The 21,209-nt window shown below is 33.5% G+C and overlaps 1 protein-coding gene across 3 annotated transcripts in view; it reads left to right on the top strand.

Moving 5' to 3' along the window:
• Positions 1-20,851, top strand: part of CNBD1 (cyclic nucleotide binding domain containing 1) — a 492,838-nt gene extending 471,987 nt beyond the window's left edge. The window contains exons 12-14 of one of the 3 annotated variants that reach the window (XR_015246579.1): positions 9,176-9,235; positions 16,604-16,747; positions 20,696-20,851. Coding sequence is in view for 2 of the 3 variants with exons in the window: in XM_086695101.1 (XP_086551227.1) it covers positions 9,176-9,235; positions 20,696-20,812 (177 nt within the window). In the remaining variant the exon portion in view is untranslated. Of the gene's footprint in view, positions 1-9,175; positions 9,236-16,603; positions 17,039-20,695 lie in introns of those variants that run through there. The other 2 variants (XM_086695101.1, XM_086695102.1) reach the window with 2 other exon arrangements.
• Positions 20,852-21,209: the final 358 nt, after the last annotated feature.

The following is a 21,209-nucleotide window of genomic DNA, read 5'->3' as shown; positions in this document are numbered from 1 at the left end:
TTAGAATCATCAAAGTATAAATCAGAAAATTCTTGCAAGTGAACTGAGTGCCCTACTTTAAGTAATGCATTTATGTTTCAGTTCTTTATTGCAAAAAACAAGAAGGCCTATATTCTGATAATACATGTTCTCGCAAGAATTAGCATTGAATTGGCTTGATTTTCTGTCTTGAAATAGAAGATCACAATATTCTTTCTCAAAATTCTTTTGGTGCCTCCATGGGTAATTTATATAACAGAATATCTTTGTAAACCTATGCTCTTGCTATCAAAATTCCAACTTGCATGTTCCTAGAACTTGTCATTGTTAATGTCTGTCAGTGGTTATCTGTTAGGTAGGAAGTGTAAATGGAGGAAATAAGAAGACAAGAATTTTTATTTTTATTTCAGATACTTTTGTACTTTCAAAACCTTTATAATATGATGCATGTATATATTTATTTTAGCAAAGAAAGAAAATAAATAGCATATCCGACAATATGGTTCAACAACTGATTAGTCCATTTCCATAGAGAGTATTTTATTATGAAAGAATTGGATTTGAAATAATTTGGGGGGTTAAAATGTCTTCCTTACACATTGTTTTTAGTACTCTTGACTAGAGATAGTTACTTTTTCCAAAATCTTGACTCATGTTTCAAGGATGAAATATAAAGAAGATAAATGATATAAAAACTAACGTGTGTCCCTAATATTTCCTCCTCTTAACACAATAAAATATTTCTACAAGAAATCCACATTTTAAAATCACAATAAACATATGACTCAATGATCCAGGTATGTGCTTCTGTTTTCCAATTCAAAATGAATTTGGGAATACAAACAGATATGACCTGAATAAAATATATTAATATGTTGTTTTACCTTCCATTTCTCCTAATGTTCTTTTTATTACTTCTGGAAAATTAATGCACAAATGTTAGTAATTTCTGAAATACTGCCTTCATTTAGTTATCAATAATTTTATAAAGGAGAGACAGGGAAGGCCTTATGGATATACTGATATTTGAGCAGAGACCTGAAGGAATGAGTCAAATATTTATTTTATGGAAGTGTGTCCCAGATAGGGGGAACAGACATATTGAAAGGCCCAATTCTTGTTTGAGTTGAGAACATGGTAAACAAGTCCAAGGAATAGAAACAAGGCTGCAGTGGCTAGAGTGGAATAAGCAAGAATGAAGTGGAAGGAGATGAGTTCAGAAAAGTAGCTGTGATGTGGGAACACTAAAGTGCTCATATGGTAAAGGCTCTAATTTCACTTATCCCTTCTGGGACATGTGAAGTAAATCCTAAATACTCTAGATTTGTTCTTCATTTATCTAACTTTATTCAGTCTTTCCATTTTGATTCCTTTGTACTTTTTAATGTATTAGGATAAAACCTCCATTCGATCTTGTAGCTTACTAGAGTGAATCATTAATTATATCTATTTTATTCTTCATCTGATGCAGGAAATATATATATACATATATATATATATACACACATATATACCTATATATATATATATGTATATATATATAGTTATGTTTTTAATTTCCAGAAATGTGATATCACATTAAATATATCTATTATGGCCCATATATTTTATGGTCTTTGAATTTATGTCTGTGTTTGTAGATAAGACTCCACACTGGGTAGTTGGAGTGTTTATTTTTTATTTTTTTTTTCTTTTTTTTTTTTAATTTTATTTATATATGAAATTTATTGTCAAATTGGTTTCCATACAACACCCAGTGCTCATCCCAAAAGGTGCCCTCCTCAGTACCCATCACCCACCCTCTCCTCCCTCCCACCCCCCTTGGAGTGTTTATTTTTAATCCAGGTGTGAACTGTGTACAAAACCAAGAAATGTAGATTTAAAGAAGCCTTAGCTTTGCTGGACCAAAGCAGTGGAAAAAGCAGGCAGCAGTGCGAGATCGCTGAGTTTACCGTTGATGTGCAGCCTGGCTCTTGTTTCCTTCAGGGCAGGCGTCATTACATGTGGGGGCTGATAGCAGCAGGATGGCGTGCAGCTCTGATAATGCTAACTTGTCTCTCTGACCTAAAACCTACACTGGCCTCCCCAAATGAAACTCACCATTTACCGTTCTAATCGTGGAATTACTTAACTTTATTCTAAGGACTTACACAGAAGTCAGTCACTCTGAAAGTGAAGAAACATTTCAAGACCCACTTGATATATGCATTATCTGGCTGGTCTCCCAAGCAAATGTTCCTTCTGTAGGAAAAGTTTCTTGTTTCTTGGATTTTTTGTATGTTTATTTTATTTTTGAGAGAGAGTGTGTCAGCAGGGAGGGGCAGAAAAAAGAGGGGACAGAGTATCCCAAGCAGACTCCATGCTGATAGTAGCAAGCCAGATGGGGGCTTGAACTCATGAACCTGGAGATCACCACCTCAGCTAAAGTCAGGAGCTCAACTGATTGAGCTACCCAGGTGCCCCTGTTTCTTATTTTTTTAATATATCTAACATTTATGTATAAGAAATTATTAATATCTTTTTTTTCAGATTCCATGACTTTCTACCCTATACAGTATCTTACTGGTATTTTGGTTCTCCTTCTCAACATTGCTATGCATTTGACTTTATCTTAGTATTTTTCTTTCACTTCACTGGAATTTGAGTGTGCAAAAATGGTCAACACTTGTATTCTTCCAGCCATGTCAAATTGGATGTATCCTACATATTTATCTGACCTAAAAATTATGTACTGTCTCCAGGTTATTGTTCATAAACACTAGGTAGTAAGAATAAATTAAGCAGGAATATTTATGTACTTGAAAAAGCTTTCCTCTAGACATAGTTCTGAGTGGAAGTGTACACTTGACATTTCTTTAAGTAAGTAGTCATATAAAATTAAAGGGTAAAGACTAACAAATTTTTCTCTATTTTTGTAGTTTATAGATAATCATTTCTTCCATTTTTCAGTTTTGTGGTTTCTAAAAGAATGAAGCAAATCAACTTACTTTTCTTCATACCAATGAAATATTAGCCAAATATGTTTGTTTCTCAATAGTGGAATCTAGTACTAGGCCTTGAAAATAAATACAACTATTTACGTAATAAAGAGTAATTTTTTTCAGAAGTTACAAGAATGTTTCCAAATCCATTGCCCCATGATTAAATGTTTAGTAGGTGTAACTCTCAGAATAACAAAGTTTTTGCATAACACAACTCAAAGATTTTTATCTATTACTCTGACCATCGTACCTTACAAAAGGATACATTTCCATAAATGAGTTTAAAATGTTTTTACTGCACATAAGCTGCTATCAATAATTCAATTCCTAATACCTATTTTGTTCTAGAACCACACATATTTTCCTCCTGAGATATTGACATTACCCTGTCAAATTTCATGAGATAATAATACCACCATTTTTCCAAAAGAATAAATATAAGTAATAGTATAAACATAACTTTTATTGTATTTCATGAGAAATATGAAGTTCAAGGAATTCATTATCGGGGTATGTTATTTTTACTGCATATTTTTATGTTAAAAATGACATAACAAATGCCAGGTATGTTGATTCTCATCTCACACATTTTTTTCTGGTTGGGAATATCCAAAGGCATTCTAAAAGGAAAGCTGACAATTTAATTGGAAATATTAGAGAGCTGGTATAAAGAAAGACGCTCAGAATAGAGAAAAGATTGATGGATTGGATTAAATCAATCATCATTAAAAGTATCTTATGTAGAAGACATAATTGTATTCATTGTCTCATCACAGAATAAAGATGAATGGTTGGAAATCATAAGGAATTTTATTTTAAGTCAGTATAAGACAGCATTTTATAAAGACCTATGTACCCAGCAATGGCTCTTGCTCACCTGAGAATAGTAAGTCTCCACCCATTGGAAGTGTTGAAGATAAGATTGGGATGCCTGTATCAAGAAAATTATAGAGAAATTCCAGGACTATGGTGCTAATGTAAATATGTGTAAGTTTCTATCTCAAAGATTCTATAATCTTTTCCTAATTGTTGTTTTATACAAATCCAAGGTCATATGTTTTTGCTTCAGTTTAGATTAGTTCTTTAGAAAGCTATTTGGTGTTTTGCTTTTGCTGAACAGATTTGCTTTTACTTTCTTTAAGTAATCCCTCATTCATTAACAATACTCTAAATAAATTTCTTTCTAAAGTTACAAAATATAGATTAATTATTATTTATGCTTTTTTAATCTGTCAGATAATATTACTGCTTTCTTGGAGCATAAATATTATGTTTTGATTATAAGAATCTAACCTTCCTGTGATTAAAATTTACCAAACAATTACTGTGAATTTTTAAAAGTGTATATGCAATAGTTATGAAGTATTTTCTTTCTTTTACCAAAGGTGCACTTTTTTTAAAACAGAGAATACTTAGTGATAGTTTTGAGAGCTTAAATGGATGGTTAGGACACTTTAAATAGAAAGGAGTAAAATGAGTTAGATAATGTGTGCTACCTACCTGTAGAATCTTCAATATCTTCACCTGTACCTTATCTCAGAGGTCTCCCATTTCTAACAGCACCATAATTGGATGGTTCCTTAAGGGTTATTTAATAAGAATCAGAGAAAGTGCATACTATACAAAACTTTCTTATGTAAAGAACTCCTTATAACAAAATCCAAACAAATCTATTACAGTATATCAACTGCCAGGAAAAGAGAAAGAGAGAGAGAGGGAGACATTTGTCACTTTAAAAATCTCAATATTGGTTAGGATTTCTCTATTATTTTTCCATGATTTAAGTTTCCATTTTGTGAAATGATCAACCATAGAGTATCTCTGCAGTTGACAAAGACCTAAAAATAATGTTGTGACAGAAACTAGCTGGTTGCTCATCAAAATCTTTTCACTTTCCTCCTGGACACACAGCTAGACTACATTTTTCAGATGTCCTTGTAGTTTCCATATTCTCCCTCTCATCATGTCCATGATTTTCCATCTTCCCTTGTTTGAATCTGGATGAAGATGATTTAGAGGAGGACTCTAGAGCCTTTGGAATTGAGAAGCCACAGACAGAAAGAGCCTGGGTCCCTGAATACCGATGCAAAGCAATACCACCACCCATCCCTACATTGGAACATCACAGGAGCAAAAAATAAACAGTGTAGTTTGTTGTGTCTGTTAGCCTATCGTTTGTAGGAGTAGTAAGATAAGGTGGAGTTTTTATCAAACACTATGATAAAGCATAAAGCAACTTTATGGTAAAGTGTAACTTTCCACTGGTTTCTATAAATAAAAAAGTATTTATCTTCAATAACCTGAGAATTCTTCAAGAACAGTAACCAAAAATCTCATTCATCGATGTACTTTATGGCTTCTGACATAGAATGGGAAATACACATAGTTTATTTAATTAAGTAATTAATCAAAAGCCCAGAAACCAATCAAATGACAATTAAAAGTAGCAGATGAATACAAGAAGGTAGTGGATTATCAACCTTAGATACTTTCCATGCTAAATTACATTTGCAATAGGCAATAGGGGTACAACAATAATAGAATAATCACAAAAGCTCATTTCATTGTATCAGTGAGGCAACATGCTCTGTGGTTACCAAGAACGGGGTCATGTGAACAGATGGCAGTAGTAAGCACACCTGACGATTCTACTAGTGGCTAATATGTACAAAGCTAGGTGGTTAATAGTAATTTCCATGTTATACTAAACCATCAAAAATATTTCTTTAGTTGTGAAATTTAAATCCAGTTGCAGTTGTGTCAAATACTGTGACATCAGTCTTTATATATTTCCTTGATGAATAAGCTAGAAAAAGGATGAAGGGGAAAGGAATTGTGGGAAAAGTAGGAAGTGAAAAACAGAGAGAGAGAGAGAGAGAGAGACAGAGAGAGAGAGAGAGAGACAGAGAGAAAGGAGATTTTAAAATCTCAGGAAGGATTTTTAAAAAGTTGAAGAAATTGATAAAAACAAAAATTTGGGATTCTAACTTTAAAAACTTCTAATAATAAAACTATATCATATAGACTATAATATATATTTTAAAAATAAAAATATATATCCTAAATATATATTTATTACTTCTAAATATATATATTTATCATTACTTATTTTTATTATTATTGTGTATATACATGTTATATTTAATTCCAGATGTAGGGGAAAGTTAAAAATAATTAAGATTTACCCAAAATGGGTAGATTAATCTGTTGACCTCCTAAATGGTAAAAGGACTCAGAAGATGAAAAATACACTTTTTTTCAAGTGTTGAGAGATAAAATATGCTTTCTTTATCATTGGGTCATAAAACGACTACTTTACTTGTCTTATAAGTACATCTCAACTTTGCTAGTGATATATCTTTGTCTTTGGATCTGTGAAAATGTGTTTTACTTTAGTTTTATAAAACAATTATTTCATGGCTAGAAACAAATTTCAAGAAATAATTAAATAATCAAGCCATTTAAATAACTTAAGACCATCACAAATATGTTAAAAAAAACCCAAACCCCTCAGTTTTCTGAGTTAAACAGTTATATTTAGATCATTTGCATGTACTCACAACAGAATAATTAGATTTGTGCTAAAATATAAGATCTGAAACAAAAAGCTCAGTTGTAAATAGTGTCAGTTGTTTTTTTCACTATTGTTCTCAATAATGTACATAAAATATGTATTCATATGTATACACACAAATATATATATATACATAGGTATTATGTCTACATATGAGTATATATGTGGGGATATGTGTACAGAGTATATATGCAGCGTGCTTCCTCTTTATCTTCTCCTTCTATTTCCTTCTCTTCCTGTACAATTTAGTGCTGAAGCCATGGTGGGGGCAGGAGGTGGGCAGTGCCAGCAAGGAAGGGCAGCCTCCAGAACAGGGTGTGGATGAGGGCCATGTAGGACAAAATGGCATTCACCTAGTAGGGCTGCATGGCATGTGATATTGAAGCCTGAGGCAGCTGATGAGGACTTCCATATAGAGGGGCAGTAGGCAGAGTGTCAGAGCATGCTCAGAGTAAGAATGAAGGGGAAGGATTCACTAGGGAGTGTCCTAGCCTGAGCAGTTTGAGAAGGTTGCCTGCATGGCAGGACTGCCCCCTGCAGGACATGAGAGCACAAGAGGCTGAGGACAGGTCCTCTCAGAAGGGTCCAGAAATTTGCACAAGGTTTTGGACCTTAGCACCATAAGGAGCGTACTTACATAGGGTGCTACCAAGCACTGGTATTGGAGCCTGAACAGAGTGAGGACATTCGCAAGGAAGGAGACAGGTTCACTGCAAAGACACTGAGAATATGATATTTGAGTAGAAATGAATGATAGAGAAAGCCACATGGAATCTTTTGGACAAAAGAGATCAATAATTTATTTGAATAGTGCGGATAAATTATCTGTGCATGTTATAGTCTTTTATTTTGTTCTTTTATGTAGAAAATAGTATGAAAGTAATAAAACTAATTATAGTTTAAAAATCTAATGGATCATTAATACTGTTTCAAAAGAAAAATAGTTTTGGGAGGATGTAGAGATTGGAATGTAGGAGGATAGTATTATCTAATATATGAACAAAATTCTACTCTTACAAAACCGTATTATGCTACTAGGAAATCTTACACACACTGGTCAGCATTTCTTACACATATGAGAGAATCTAGGGTTTCCATTCCCTGCATATGTTTAGTGTGTCACACCCTGGACATCTGCTAATGTTGAACATCTGTCTTTCGTTTTCATTGAAAGATGTCTCATTTGGACTGCCAAAAAGAGAATGGGGTCATTAGTTATTCTACAGTGTGAAGTTATCCACCAGATTATCCTTGTATGAGGGATAATAATGTCAGGAAAGCTATAGTCACTGCAATTAATCCTAAGGTTTGCTTTACACTGGGAGTCATTACAAGCATGATTCCGAAAGTGATTGCCAAACTATCAAAATTCCCCAAATAAAAACAAAAGTTGTTTTATATAGCATTTATCACCTGGTAATCAGTGTAAATTTATTTTCTGAATACAAAAATAAAAACCAAAGTAATGAACAAGGTAAGATACTTGCATGCCTGCTGAATTAGCAAGGTTTGAATTACGTTTAGTGTAGTTTGAATTGATATGTGTGATGAAAGTGAACAATCTTTGTGACTTACTCTCTATTACATTGTTTATTTGATTATTTTATTAACAGTGACATGTTATTGTCCAGTATGTAGAACAACTGGAAACTTATCTTTTATGTGAAAAGCCATATGCCAGAAGTAAGCTGTTGTATATTATTTAATATTTTTATTATTTAATATTTTTTATTATGTGATATAAAGTATGAAACCAAATTCATTATCATTTGGATTTTTTTGACTATACATAAGCCATACGGTACTATTACAGGTTTTGATACGAATAGCTGAAATGTTAAGTGGTGCACTCTTTTGTTCTGCTTAAGAAATCTGTTTTTATATTCAAGTGTTTGTGTCCTTCTAAATTATGTAGAATATAGCAGGCAAGAATCATGTCCTTCTAAAATGTAAATCCTTTCGCATTTGATAACTAGAAGCTTTCTGGGAGACTATTTGTAAGATAGTTGTTGGTTTTTAATTTTTATATACACTTTACAGAAACATTTATTCAACATAAGTGTAGACCTATATTCACTCATTGTGTTCACAATTTGAATTTAAACACAATAAAAACAAAAACGATGATATAGACAGAAGAAAAGGAATGATAATTTTAGTGTGACTTAGCACCACAGAGATCATATTGAGCGAATCTTTATTTTAAAAATGCAAGCAGTCCTAATTTCATCCCTCTGTTTCTTAGTTGTTTTCTATTTTATAAAATGGAAGTATTACGAAGTTACAAGAACACCTGGAAAGACTGTGTATGTGTGTCACTTTATATAAACATAACTAAATTATTTATGTGTTCAATAGTAATCCATTGTAAGCTACCAAAAGAAGTTTATTTCAAGACCCTGTTTGTCCTTGAAAATCTGACTCTGTCTTCATATCTGATGCTTTGCTTAAATACATTATCCCATCTTTTTTTATCATGTGCCTGTTCAACTCCTCTGCTATTATTTTCTAGCTTCTCACAGTTATACATGTTCAAGGTTTGCTTTGATTTTAAATCTAGTAGTTTGAATCACAGTACAGAATACTAAATAACTGGAAAAGTATTAGCTCATTTAATCAATCTAACCTTGTTTTCTTGTAGGAGGATGTTAAAAATGTATATTTGGAAAGGGAACAAAAAAAGGAATGGAAAAATTTCAAGGTATAGTAATATATATTACAAAAAAATACATAGGATAACTGATAATTCTTTCCTTATCGTAACCTATATTACATTAGTGAAAACTTTTTCAGAGAGTATGAATATTAAAGAAAATGATAATGATGTTTAAACATTTCTACTGACAAAATATTGTTTAATTCTTTAGAGCTTAGTACTGTCTTGTAAGAAACATTAAAGTAAATTTGTAGTAATTTAATTTTTTTTCCAAACTTAGAGGGAAGAATATGCATGAAGTACCTACTGTGGGCTAAGCAGTTTATATATGCTGTTGCATCAGTTAATCTCTTTAAATATAGTTATTGTTTTTCTTATTTTATGGAAGAGGAATTTAAGGACTGTAGAGATTAAGGAACTTGTTCAAATAACACAGATAGTTAATATAACTTTCAGTAATACAACTCAGGTTTGCTCAATTCCGGAAGCAATGAGTTATTTTTAATTTTATGGTTTTTCTGTAAGAGCAACAGCGTGCAGTTGGCATGTGAGGATAAAACTGTCTTTATTTTGTGATATATATGCCAAAGGAAAAATTAGTGAATATGGTTGTGTTCACATTGCTGTGTAATTAATCCAATCTTTTAGCACTTAAAAACTTGACTGCCAGAATCATTATCATTGTTATCACCATCCTCATCACCACTATCTCCACCATCACTTACCCAGACATGGGTGAAATCCTTTAAATATCCCATTTGTGTAGTGCTTTCAGCAAATTTAGAAACAAAAAAAAGGGACGGGATAACTCTGGAGATTGTGGGACAGCTGAGACACATAGTCTCCAAAACATGAAGAAAAAAATTTTTTAATGTTTATTTATTTTTAAGAGAGAGAGAGACAGAGCTTGAGCAGGGGAGGGGCAGAGAGAGAGGGAGACACAGAATCTGAAGCAGGCTCCAGATTCTGAGCTGTCAGCACAGAGCCTGACGTGAGGCTCGAATTCGTCAACTGTGAGATCATGACCTGAGCTGAAGTAGGACGCTTAACTGACTGAGCCACCTGGGCGCCACAACATGAAGAAATTTTTAAAACACAACATAAGGTGCAGCCGCTCTGGAAAACAGTGTGGAGGTTCCTCAAAAAATTAAAAATAAATCTACCCTATGACCCAGCAATAGCACTGCTAGGAATTTACCCAAGGGATACAGGAGTGCAGATGCATAGGGGCACATGTACCCCAATGTTTATAGCAGCACTTTCAACAATAACCAAATTATGGAAAGAGCCTAAATGTCCATCAACTGATGAATGGATAAAGAAATTGTGGTTTATATATACAATGGAATACTACTTGGCAATGAGAAAGAACGAAATATGTTCTTTTGTAGCAATGTGGATGGAACTAGAGGGTATTAGGCTAAGTGAAATAAGTCAGGCAGAGAAAGACAGATACCATATGTTATCACTCATATGTGGATCCTGAGAAACTTAACAGAAGACCAGGGTGAGGGGAAGAAAGGGGAGAAAAAAAAAGTTACAGAGAGGGAAGGAGGCAAACCACAAGAGACTCTTAAATACTGAGAACAAACAGGGTTGATGGAGGGTGGGGAGAGGGGAAAGTGGTTGATGGGCATTGAGGAGGGCACCTGCTGGGATGAGCACTGGGTGTTGTATGGAAACCAACTTGACAATAAATTACATTAAAAAAAATAAGACACAACATAAAGAAATAAGACAATGTGTCACCTTTAAAGTAGCAACCTCTCTTTATTTTTCTGGCTAACATGATAGATTAATGTGTTATGAGATACTACATAAGAAATAGAAAGTAAAAGTGACATGCATAAATTTTAAATAGGTGATTTTATTTAAAAAAAAAAACCTTCAATGTTGTATCATTTGGCCTCTTTACATAGAGTTATTGTTTTTCCTATTTTATGGAAATAAGAAATATATAGAAAAAGGGGGGAAAGGTTTTCAAGCAGGTCAATGTTAGACTTTGGATCTGGGATACCATAGGTAAGTGCTGCACTACTATGTGGCTTTAAACCCGATATGTGTTTCTCCTTTATGTTGTAGGCATGTACAGTAGGGTGTGAACACTGACCGAATAAGTAAGAACAAGTATGGCAGAAAAACTTTCCAAATACTTATTTCTATTAAAAGAACAGTGAAGGGGCGCCTGGGTGGCTCAGTTGGTTAAGCGGCCAACTTCGACTCAGGTCATGATCTCGCGGTCCGTGAGTTTGAGCCCCGCATCAGGCTCTGTGCTGACAGCTCAGAGCCTGGAGCCTGTTTTGGATTCTGTGTCTCCCTCTCTCTGACCCTCCCCCGTTCATGCTCTGTCTCTCCCTGTCTCAAAAATAAATAAACGTTAAAAAAAAAATTTAAAAGAACAGTGAAGCAAAGAGTGGAGTGAATTCCCACATCAAAATACTACTTCTCATAGCCATCTGCAATAATGAAATCTAATTCTGTGTTCTTGATAAGCTAGTTCTTATGACTTTGTTCATATTCCTGTCAGTCAGTGAGCACTGATTTAGCTCCCATCGGGATCTGCAATACTCCAAATATTATAATTTACTAAAAATCAAGTGTTTTTCCTTTTAAACTCAGGTCCTTTCCAAAATAAAATCTTATCATTTCTTTAATCGTATAGACAAAAATAAATATTTAATACTTTCCAATTTCCCCTAAGAAATCCAAATCTGTGTGTAAATATTTGCATGTAGTTTTTTAAGAATTTTGACCCTATAAAAATCTGTCCTACTGAATTTCTTTCAATTCCCTAAATGGCCATTCTCTGTGTTGTCTGAAACACCTTTACCTGTACTGATCTGTAACCAATTATTGTCAGTTTCATTGCTAGATTGTAATTTGAATAAGGGGGAGATATTGACAAGCATAGTGCCTGTTACATGATGAGAACACAATAATTATAAAGAATAAATGAATGAATAAATGAATGAATGAATGAATGAATGGTAAACATACTACCAGAGATGCTTTTACTGTTGAAATGGCCCAGAATAAAGATGCCATAATTTTGCTGATATCTTCCAAATTTATGATGGAGGAATCTCTGGAAAATCTGGGAACTCAAAGGCCTTCATTCAAACCATTGTTTCTTTTAAGATTCCCTGCTGTCAGACACACTTTCATCACATAATTAAGAAATGATTCATAAACTTCCAGCTGGATATATCAGAATCTCAGATTTATTAAAGTTGTTGCAGGAACAATTTATGAAGAGCAATCCACAGAGTTGTACCTGATACTTGTCGCTCTTGTCCCAAATCCTAAAATCTAGATTATTTGCTAACCATGCAAATGTATCTGCCACACACAGGAATTCTTCTTAAAAATGTCTTGTTACCTATCATTTGATTATTGGTCCTATCAGGATGTCTGTTCTAAATCCAAGGAGTTGTCATGGAACTCAACTTTGATTTCCTTTCTTCCTGTAGCGTATACATCAACAAATATTGAAACACCTAAGCATTTTTTTAATTTCATGAGAAAGAACGTATCAGATTTCATATTTATAGGCATTATACATGTACTAACAAGAACAGATTGTGAGCTTTCATGTTCATGCTTTCTAGCCTAGCAGCCTTAAGCAGTATAGGTATTCTATAGACATTTTCTGATTGATTCATAAAAACTTTAACTAAAAACCAATTGGAAGGTGTATGGAAAAATACATTGTTGCACACAATGGTGTGTTAATCATTGTTTAACGAACTACTCCCCTACCCCCAACAAACCAAACCAAAAACTTTTGACTTGTCCATTTGCCACTTTTCATGGTGTAAATATCCCCATCAGAGCCGATTTCAAGCCCCCCAATGTGAAGTCACTATAAGTACAGTTGGGAGGAGATGCACACAATGGGCTCTCATGGGTTATGAAGTAGCTCCAGAACACAGGTGGTTCGTGAATGTCTGTGAGATTATGCAATTACACAAACCTGGTATAACAACTAGGACAGAAAAAAATACGGCTTTTAAATTTAAAACCTTCAGAGAATAATGGAAGTGATGAGGAAACAGGGAGCATTCCACCAAAATTGGTAGGAGGGCTGGAATCAGGAAGAAAGAGATAGCTCCTTAACGCAATAATGGAAGATTAAGCAAAAGTAGAAATCTGAGGCGAAATAATCATTTATCAGTATTAACTAACAACAACAAAAATTCTGGGTTTGCCACGTATTCTTTCTGGTTCTCCTAAGATAACTATTTAATAAAAAATGTTTGGCATCGATGTTTATTTATATTGTTCATTTTGACCATATATCACAGGCATATGTGCCACCTGATCTCCCTGCCATTCATGTCTATAGACAAACCCTCTTGCTGCCCTGAGCAAATTTGGACTCCTCAAACAAACCTTCAGCTTTTTGTGCTTAATTCTCCCTCCCAAGGTTTTTTCCCTTCTAACCATTCTATTCAGCTTAGTTTTCTTACTCTTTCAGCACAAATTCCATTTTGGCCTTGTTCTTAGTGTTTTTCCCTCACTCCTCTTAAACAATCTGAGATCTTAGTACTTCTTCTGTCACAACATCCACCACCCTCTATCAACATTCCTAATTGCCTGTAGCTCCCACTGGTAGTCTTTTTTCTTAATGGGTACTTATGGTCTGTAATTTACAATTACATAGCTGGTTATGTACTGAACTATTATTTGCTAAATGTTTTGTACCTGTGTCTCCCTCTCTCTTTCATAGTATATTTTAAGGTACTAGCAAATAAGAGACCATACAAAACAAAATAGTGTTGGACACATAGGGAAACTTAGGAAATACTTAATGTTAACTGAAATATAGAACTAGAAAAAGGGTAGTTTGACACATAAATGCCTTGCTAATGCCTTTATAAGATTTTACATTAATACCCTAAAATATTTTTATCCCTTTAATAATTTGAACTAAAAATGACACCATAATAATAGTTGCAATCTACATATTTCACTCAAATCTATTCTCAGAATAGGGATTTTTTTGTTTTTTTTTTGTTGTTGTTGTTGTTAATCTAATCATTTGTAATAAAATAATTTTTAAAAATTATAAATCAGAGGGGCGCCTGGGTGGCGCAGTCGGTTAAGCGTCGACTTCAGCCAGGTCACGATCTCGCGGTCCGTGAGTTCGAGCCCGGCGTCGGGCTCTGGGCTGATGGCTCCGAGCCTGGAGCCTGTTTCCGATTCTGTGTCTCCCTCTCTCTCTGCCCCTCCCCCGTTCATGCTCTGTCTCTCTCTGTCCCAAAAATAAATAAACGTTGAAAAAAAAAATTAAAAAAAAAAATTATAAATCAGAGGGGTGCCTAGGTAGCTCAGTAGGTTGCACGTCTGACTTTGGTTCAGGTCGTGATCTCGCAGTTCATGAATTTGAGCCCCACATCAGGATTTCTGCCATCAGCAGGGAGCCTGCTTTGGATCCTTTCTCCTGCTCTTTTTCTGCACCTTCCCTGCTTGTGCTCTCTCTCTCAAAAATAAATAAACATTTAAAAAAATTATGAATCAGAGTAGAATTGAAGTCAAAGTAGAAATCCATTTTAACACAAAAAATAACTGAAGCAAATAGAATTACTACGAAAAATTCAAATGAAATCACATTTCAGGGCACTCAGTCGGTTAAGCGTCCAGCTTTGGCTCAGATCATGATCATGAGTTCGAGCCCCGCCCTGGGGTCTGCACTGACATCTCAGAGCTTGGAGCCTACTTTGGATTCTGTGTCTCCCTCTCTCTCTGCCCTCCCCTGTTTACGCTCTGTCTTTCTCTCTCTCTTTCAAAAATAAATAAACATTATTTTTTTTAAATAAATGAAATCACATTTCAAAATACCTGAAGTAATCACTCCATATTAATTTTCAAACTGTGTTTAGAAATTTTTAATGTTAATACCCAGTAGGTTTAAATAAAAATTCAAATTATGGACTGAGCTCTGGCCTATAATTATAATTTTCATAGGTTAAATGGTTTTATGAATTTTGGAAAAGGGGTACAGTGGTCACAGACTGATAGACTAATTTTTGTTTGTTTCAAATTTTTGTTAATTCTAGTTAGTTAACATATAGTATAATATTGGTTTCAGGAGTAGAATTTAGTGATTCATCACTTACATAACACCCTCTGCTCATATTAAATGATTAATGGTTTTTGCTAGTTGTTAAGGTTTATTTTAATTAGTCTTTATACCTAAGCATCTCAAATTAATCTAATAATATTAACTGCTTCTAACTTTCAAGAGACAAAACTGACACAATTACTGCATATCTCCAAAATGTAGTGATAAAGCATGGCTCAAAAAAAAATGAATAATAACTCCACTAAAATACTCACAAAGAAAACAAAATAAAAAGTTCTCACTCACTTATGTTGTAGCCAATATAAGTTATTTCCTCTCCCTAAGTCCAGAGCCAAAAACACATAATTCTATGGGGCAAAAAAACAATTTTAAGTAAATATAAAAGTCTAAATGCACTAGCTGCATATATAGTTTTAATTACTGACACATGTTTAAATCAGCATTCATACCAGTCCTTTGGCCCTAATATCATGCCTCTGCTTATATCCCTTCAAGTGAAATTAAGTACCATGTAGTCATCTCTTCTCTAGGCTATATTTGATTAGCTCCCTCAGTTCCCCTCATAAATTCTATTTTCCTTTTTTAAAGATTGTTTTGTTGCTCTCTTCTGGACCCTCAATGATTAACATAAGACCACTAAATTAAATTTCACTTCTTATGCCCAAGTCTCTATTTACCAAGTTATTATATTACTTGACCTGATGCCTCAGGCTAGTCTTCATGAAATGGAATATACTATTGAAAAGTTAAAATCTTTTTCTCATTCTACCAACTATTGGTTGATCTTTTTATCATAAAATTTATACTTATTCTTCCCATAGGGATTAACATGACAAACAATATTGATCATTAATCCTGTAACATGTATCTATAGATTTTAAATGGAGACCTCAAGCTTTTTTCTCCTCCTTCTCCTTCTCCTCTTCCTCCTCCTCCTCCTCCTCCTCCTCCTCCTCCTTCTTCTTCTTCTGGCATATTTCTATCATTTCTCTTTGAAAACATTGTCTCATTATTTGAAATTAAAGAATATATGTATTTTTGTGAACTCATGCACAGAGGCATATATATTGCTATAATATTATGCACACATTTGTGCATTTTAATTTTGTCCTGACTACTATGCACTTGATACATTTGCTTCGTATATTTCAAAGATAAAAAACATAAGCTAAGTTTGTGAAAAAGCTAATTTCCTGAAGAAAAAAATCATTTGCCCCTGATGCTCACTGCTTTTTCCAATCTTTGTCTACATGAACTTAATGTTATTCTTGAGAATCCAAACCCATCAACCGTCTTGCTCTCCTGCCCTTTCCCATATTTATCTGTAGGTGAAACTAGTCGTCATAGCTGGACTTTTCTGATGCTGAGCTTGACCATTTTTCAACTGCTGCTTTTGATAAAAGACATAATCATCTGGGAAATATAAATGCAGTTTCTGGAGAGAGCTGAGTCCTTCTGAGAATGATTGCCTGGTGAGCCAAGTTCTGTCATCAAAACCCGACAGGCAGTTCACACTGGAATACGTGTTTAAGGGTGTGGGAATATGCAGACAGATTTTGTCCTTTGTGTTTAACTTGGCAGTCTTTTTTCCTCACTGCTTCTTGCATTGTTTTATAGCAATGACATCTTCTTACATGATTCGCATGACTAGGTATTTAATAGAGAAACCTGCTGGTTTTCATAAGATTTGGGAAGACGAGGATGGATAGGAGGCTGTTATAAGTTTGTCTATTTTCAAACCAAGCAATAAATTTAAAAAGCTCTATTTCCAATGTGAATCACAAATGAAGATGTGCTGAAATGTGTTCAAATTAATTTTCTAGTGCAATGGGGAAAAAAAGAAAAACAAGCACTGTAATATCAGCTTCTGCATTTTCTTTTTTAGCTCTCCAGAATTTCTCTTTTTAATTTACTGTCCACTAAACTCTCTAATTCCAATTCCTTTCTTACCTTTGTCACTAAATACGGTCATGTTACCCAGATAAAGAAAAATACTGTAAGACAGAATCAGTTTCTGATACATGCTACAACACAGATGAAGCTTGAAGACATGCTAATTGAAATAAACTAGACACAAACGAACATCAATATTGTCTGATTCCATTTATATAAGGTGCCTGGAACAGTAAAATTTTGTCTTAGATTGTCTTAGAGATAGAAGGTAGGATAGTGGTTACCTGGGGCTTGAGGGTAAGCAGAATGGAAAGTTATTGCTTAATGGTTGCAGACTTTCAGTTTGAGATGATAAAAAACTTTTGAGGATGGATACTGGTGATAGTTATACAACAGTGTGAATGTACTTAATGCCACTGAAATGTACACTTAAGAGGGTAAAATGGTAAATACTATGTTATTTACATTTTTCCTATATTGATAAAACAAAGAGGATCTCTGCCAGCTCCCCTACGTTACCCACTGAGATGGAACACTTCAGAGAGAATAGCCGTGTGGTGCACCAGGAAAGGGTAGACCATAGTGTCACAAGTGTAGTGTCACAAGGGTAGTCTCACAAGTGTCAGCATCAGCCAGTGGGCTTAAAGCACAGCATGCCATTTGTGACCATGCCGAGAGATCAGATGTTCTTCAAAGGCTTAAATTTGTTAGACCCACAACATGTACACTATTCTGAATAGAACGGAAGTGGTATCTGAGAATGACAAAATCCAATTTCCCATTAAGTCCAGAGTGTTGGAGTTTTAGATTAAATCTAACTTAGAGGGCGCCTGGGTGGCGCAGTCGGTTAAGCGTCCGACTTCAGCCAGGTCACGATCTCGCGGTCCGTGAGTTCCAGCCCCGCGTCAGGCTCTGGGCTGATGGCTCAGAGCCTGGAGCCTGTTTCCGATTCTGTGTCTCCCTCTCTCTCTGCCCCTCCCCCATTCATGCTCTATCTCTCTCTGTCCCAAAAATAAATAAAAACGTTGAAAAAAAATTAAAAAAAAAATAAATCTAACTTAGAAAAATTAAAGAATTGTTACTTTTTTCTACTCTATTGTAGAGTAAATTTTAGGACCGTTGAATGAGTTTACTTTTTTTTCCTGAAAAAAAAGAAAAGATGTTTTTAAATGTATGCTCTATCTTATCATCAGTGGTGTCTAACAGTATTTTGAGAAATAGGTTTATTTTATTTGGAAATAGGAGCCATAAAATTTATAAAATACTATTTTAAGTTAATAGCCTGCAAAGTCATAATATGTTTAGTGCAAAAATGCAGTAACTTTCTATTTAAAAGGTGTTCTTAATTTGGTTTTATTTTCTTTTGTCCTGTGAGTTGTCTTTTACCTAGCTTTATTCGTCATCCTGGTTTTCATTTCATTTTTTATTGTAAGTGACACAAACATAAAGCATTTTGACACTGATTTCCATTAAAATATTATATCTGTTGGTATCTGCTTCTAGCAATAAAGATTTCTGTGATTTATATTCTCCATATTATATATTTCTCTGACATTCTGCTATGCTTTTAGTCAATGCTCTTCTTTCTTTTTTAGTTTTCAGTCATTATTATCAGATCATAAGGTTGTGAGGTTTTTTTTTTTAACTATTTACATAAATGGGATAATGCTATATTTAGTACTCTTATTTTTGTAGTAACATAAAAAGAAGACTGAATTGGATTCAAATCTGGGCTTTACCACTTTTGAGCTTTTTGACTCACAGGTTACTTAACATCTCCAAACCTTAATTTGGGATTTCTCAACCTATGAAACACTGTTTCTCTATGTTCCATATGTTCAGATCTCAATGAAACAATTCATAGGGTATCATATATTTCTTATTTTTATTATAAATCTATATATTAGTGCAGCTTGTTACCTTCAGCGTTAATAGAAATATTAATAGAAATGTATCCTGAACAATTTGGATTATGACTTTTAATTATCCATTTACTGCCCTGAGATTAATTCTCTGTTTCTAATTAGTATTGTTTCAATTACCCAAATTTTATGAAAAAAAAATAATGACTTTAATATGTAATTTTTTTCTTTGTACCAATTGAATGGAAAATAATCATAAGATGTTAAGTGGGAAAAAAGTTTCTTAGTCTTTCACAAGAAGAAATGTGGTATAAAAATTAAATTAATATGCTGCACACAATAATATTAGCATCTGAGCTAAAAACAAACAAAAAAACAAACAAAACGATATGCTACAACAGTAGGTACCATATTTAATTTCTGAAGTCTGATATCATTTCAGCTTAACTATATGATCTTTCAAATTAAATTAATGTCAACTTGAATGTTGTAGATTGCATAGTTGCTTTATGGATATCTGTTTATTAGTTATAAAATATTTGTGTTCCAAGAATTAAATCTAATTTTATCATTATATATATTTAAGCAATATGTTATGTAATTAATCACATCAGCCCTGGAAGTCAACTAGAATTCTTTATTAAAAATTGCCTTAGTGTCCTTATCTAAAAACCAACCAAACATTCCCTATCTTTCAGGATTGTTGTGAGAGTTAAATGAGACATAGTAGGCAACACATACTCATTCCCTTTACTTATTTATAAATATCACTCCCTATGGCTTTTATTTCATTTTTTTTTTATAAGTAAAGTCAATATAAACAAAACCAAATGTAGAATTAGCTGTTTTTAAAATATTAATGCTGTGCTCCAGATTATGCTAAATTTTTGCATGGTACAAATGACCCACAAGCCCTCACTGACTTCCAGCAACAAAGGTTCATTTCTTACCTACTTGCCCAGCATAGGTTGACTGCATGTTTGCATTTTGCTAGGACTCAGTGTTGCTCTCACATGGAACAAAAAAAGGGACCATGTAGGAAACGCTCAATGGCTCCTGAAGCTTCTTCTTGGGAATGGCACACCTTCTGTCTTCTCTCACTGTATTGAGCAAAGCAAGTTACACAGCCACTTCTGGCATCAGAGAAGTCTAAGCCTCTTCTAAGGAGGAACACTCCAGAGTTACTCAAGAAGAGATTTTAAAGAGAGGCATAAAATATTTATATGATAATATAAGCTATTCCAATTATTAGAAGAATTTATTATTTTGGCAAATGAAAATAAACAGGAATATCATCCCTTGCTATCTGCCTTATAGCAGTAATGGGAAGATAAACTAAATGACATATACATACAATTTAGGGATCTCAGAAAAAAAGTTTTATAAATTAAAAGTTATAATTTCTCCTCAAATATTTTATTCTAACTTAAAAAATAGCTCCATTAAGAAATAATTAATAGATATGAATGTTGAGTTATATTTAATAAAAAATTGTGCATAAATTATATTTTTACAGATTTGCTTTGGTAAAATTCTATCTTTAAAGTTTTTTTTTAAAGCTTTTTTTTGTTGTTTTCCTATGGAATTCATACTATTCATTCTACTATAAGTTTCAAAGTTTAGGGATGATAAGATTAATTACTTTTAATAATCTTTTCTTTCTAGGATAAAACAATGAAAAACTCCTTGTATTATAATGGAATTATTCCAGGCTTTGGAAAATGGGACCATTGCTGGACCAGCATTCCTAGGAATCTCAAGGATACTCTAATCAGTTATTAAAAATGTCAACTTATAAGAAATTGGGAATTTCAACATGGATTATTAATTGTTTTTGTTATTCACTTGGAATCACTATAATGGTCTACCCAATTACCTTACAATTCTATTTCTTCCCGAAGACAAATTTCTTACTAATTAATCCATATAAATTCCTACTAATATATTTATTTTGGACAACTGAATTTCCTTTTTATTTTTTTTATTTATTTTTTGCTGTTTTCTCTTTATTAAGGTCCTGTATCATAAAAGGAGATAAAAATATCTTCTGTAACAATTTTTTAGAGGACCAAAAATTTTAAAATAAAATTTCTGACATCTAAGTCCTAATTAGCATATTTAAATTATATACCATGCTTTGGCTCATTAAATTAAGTGTAAAAGTGAAACAAAAATGGTA

This window comes from Puma concolor, chromosome F2 (assembly GCF_028749965.1).
Source record: "Puma concolor isolate L17-30 chromosome F2, mPumCon1.1.hap2, whole genome shotgun sequence".
Taxonomy (NCBI): Eukaryota; Metazoa; Chordata; class Mammalia; order Carnivora; family Felidae; genus Puma; species Puma concolor.
Note: the sequence above shows the minus strand (reverse complement) of the source record. Positions and strands in the feature narration are given on the sequence as shown.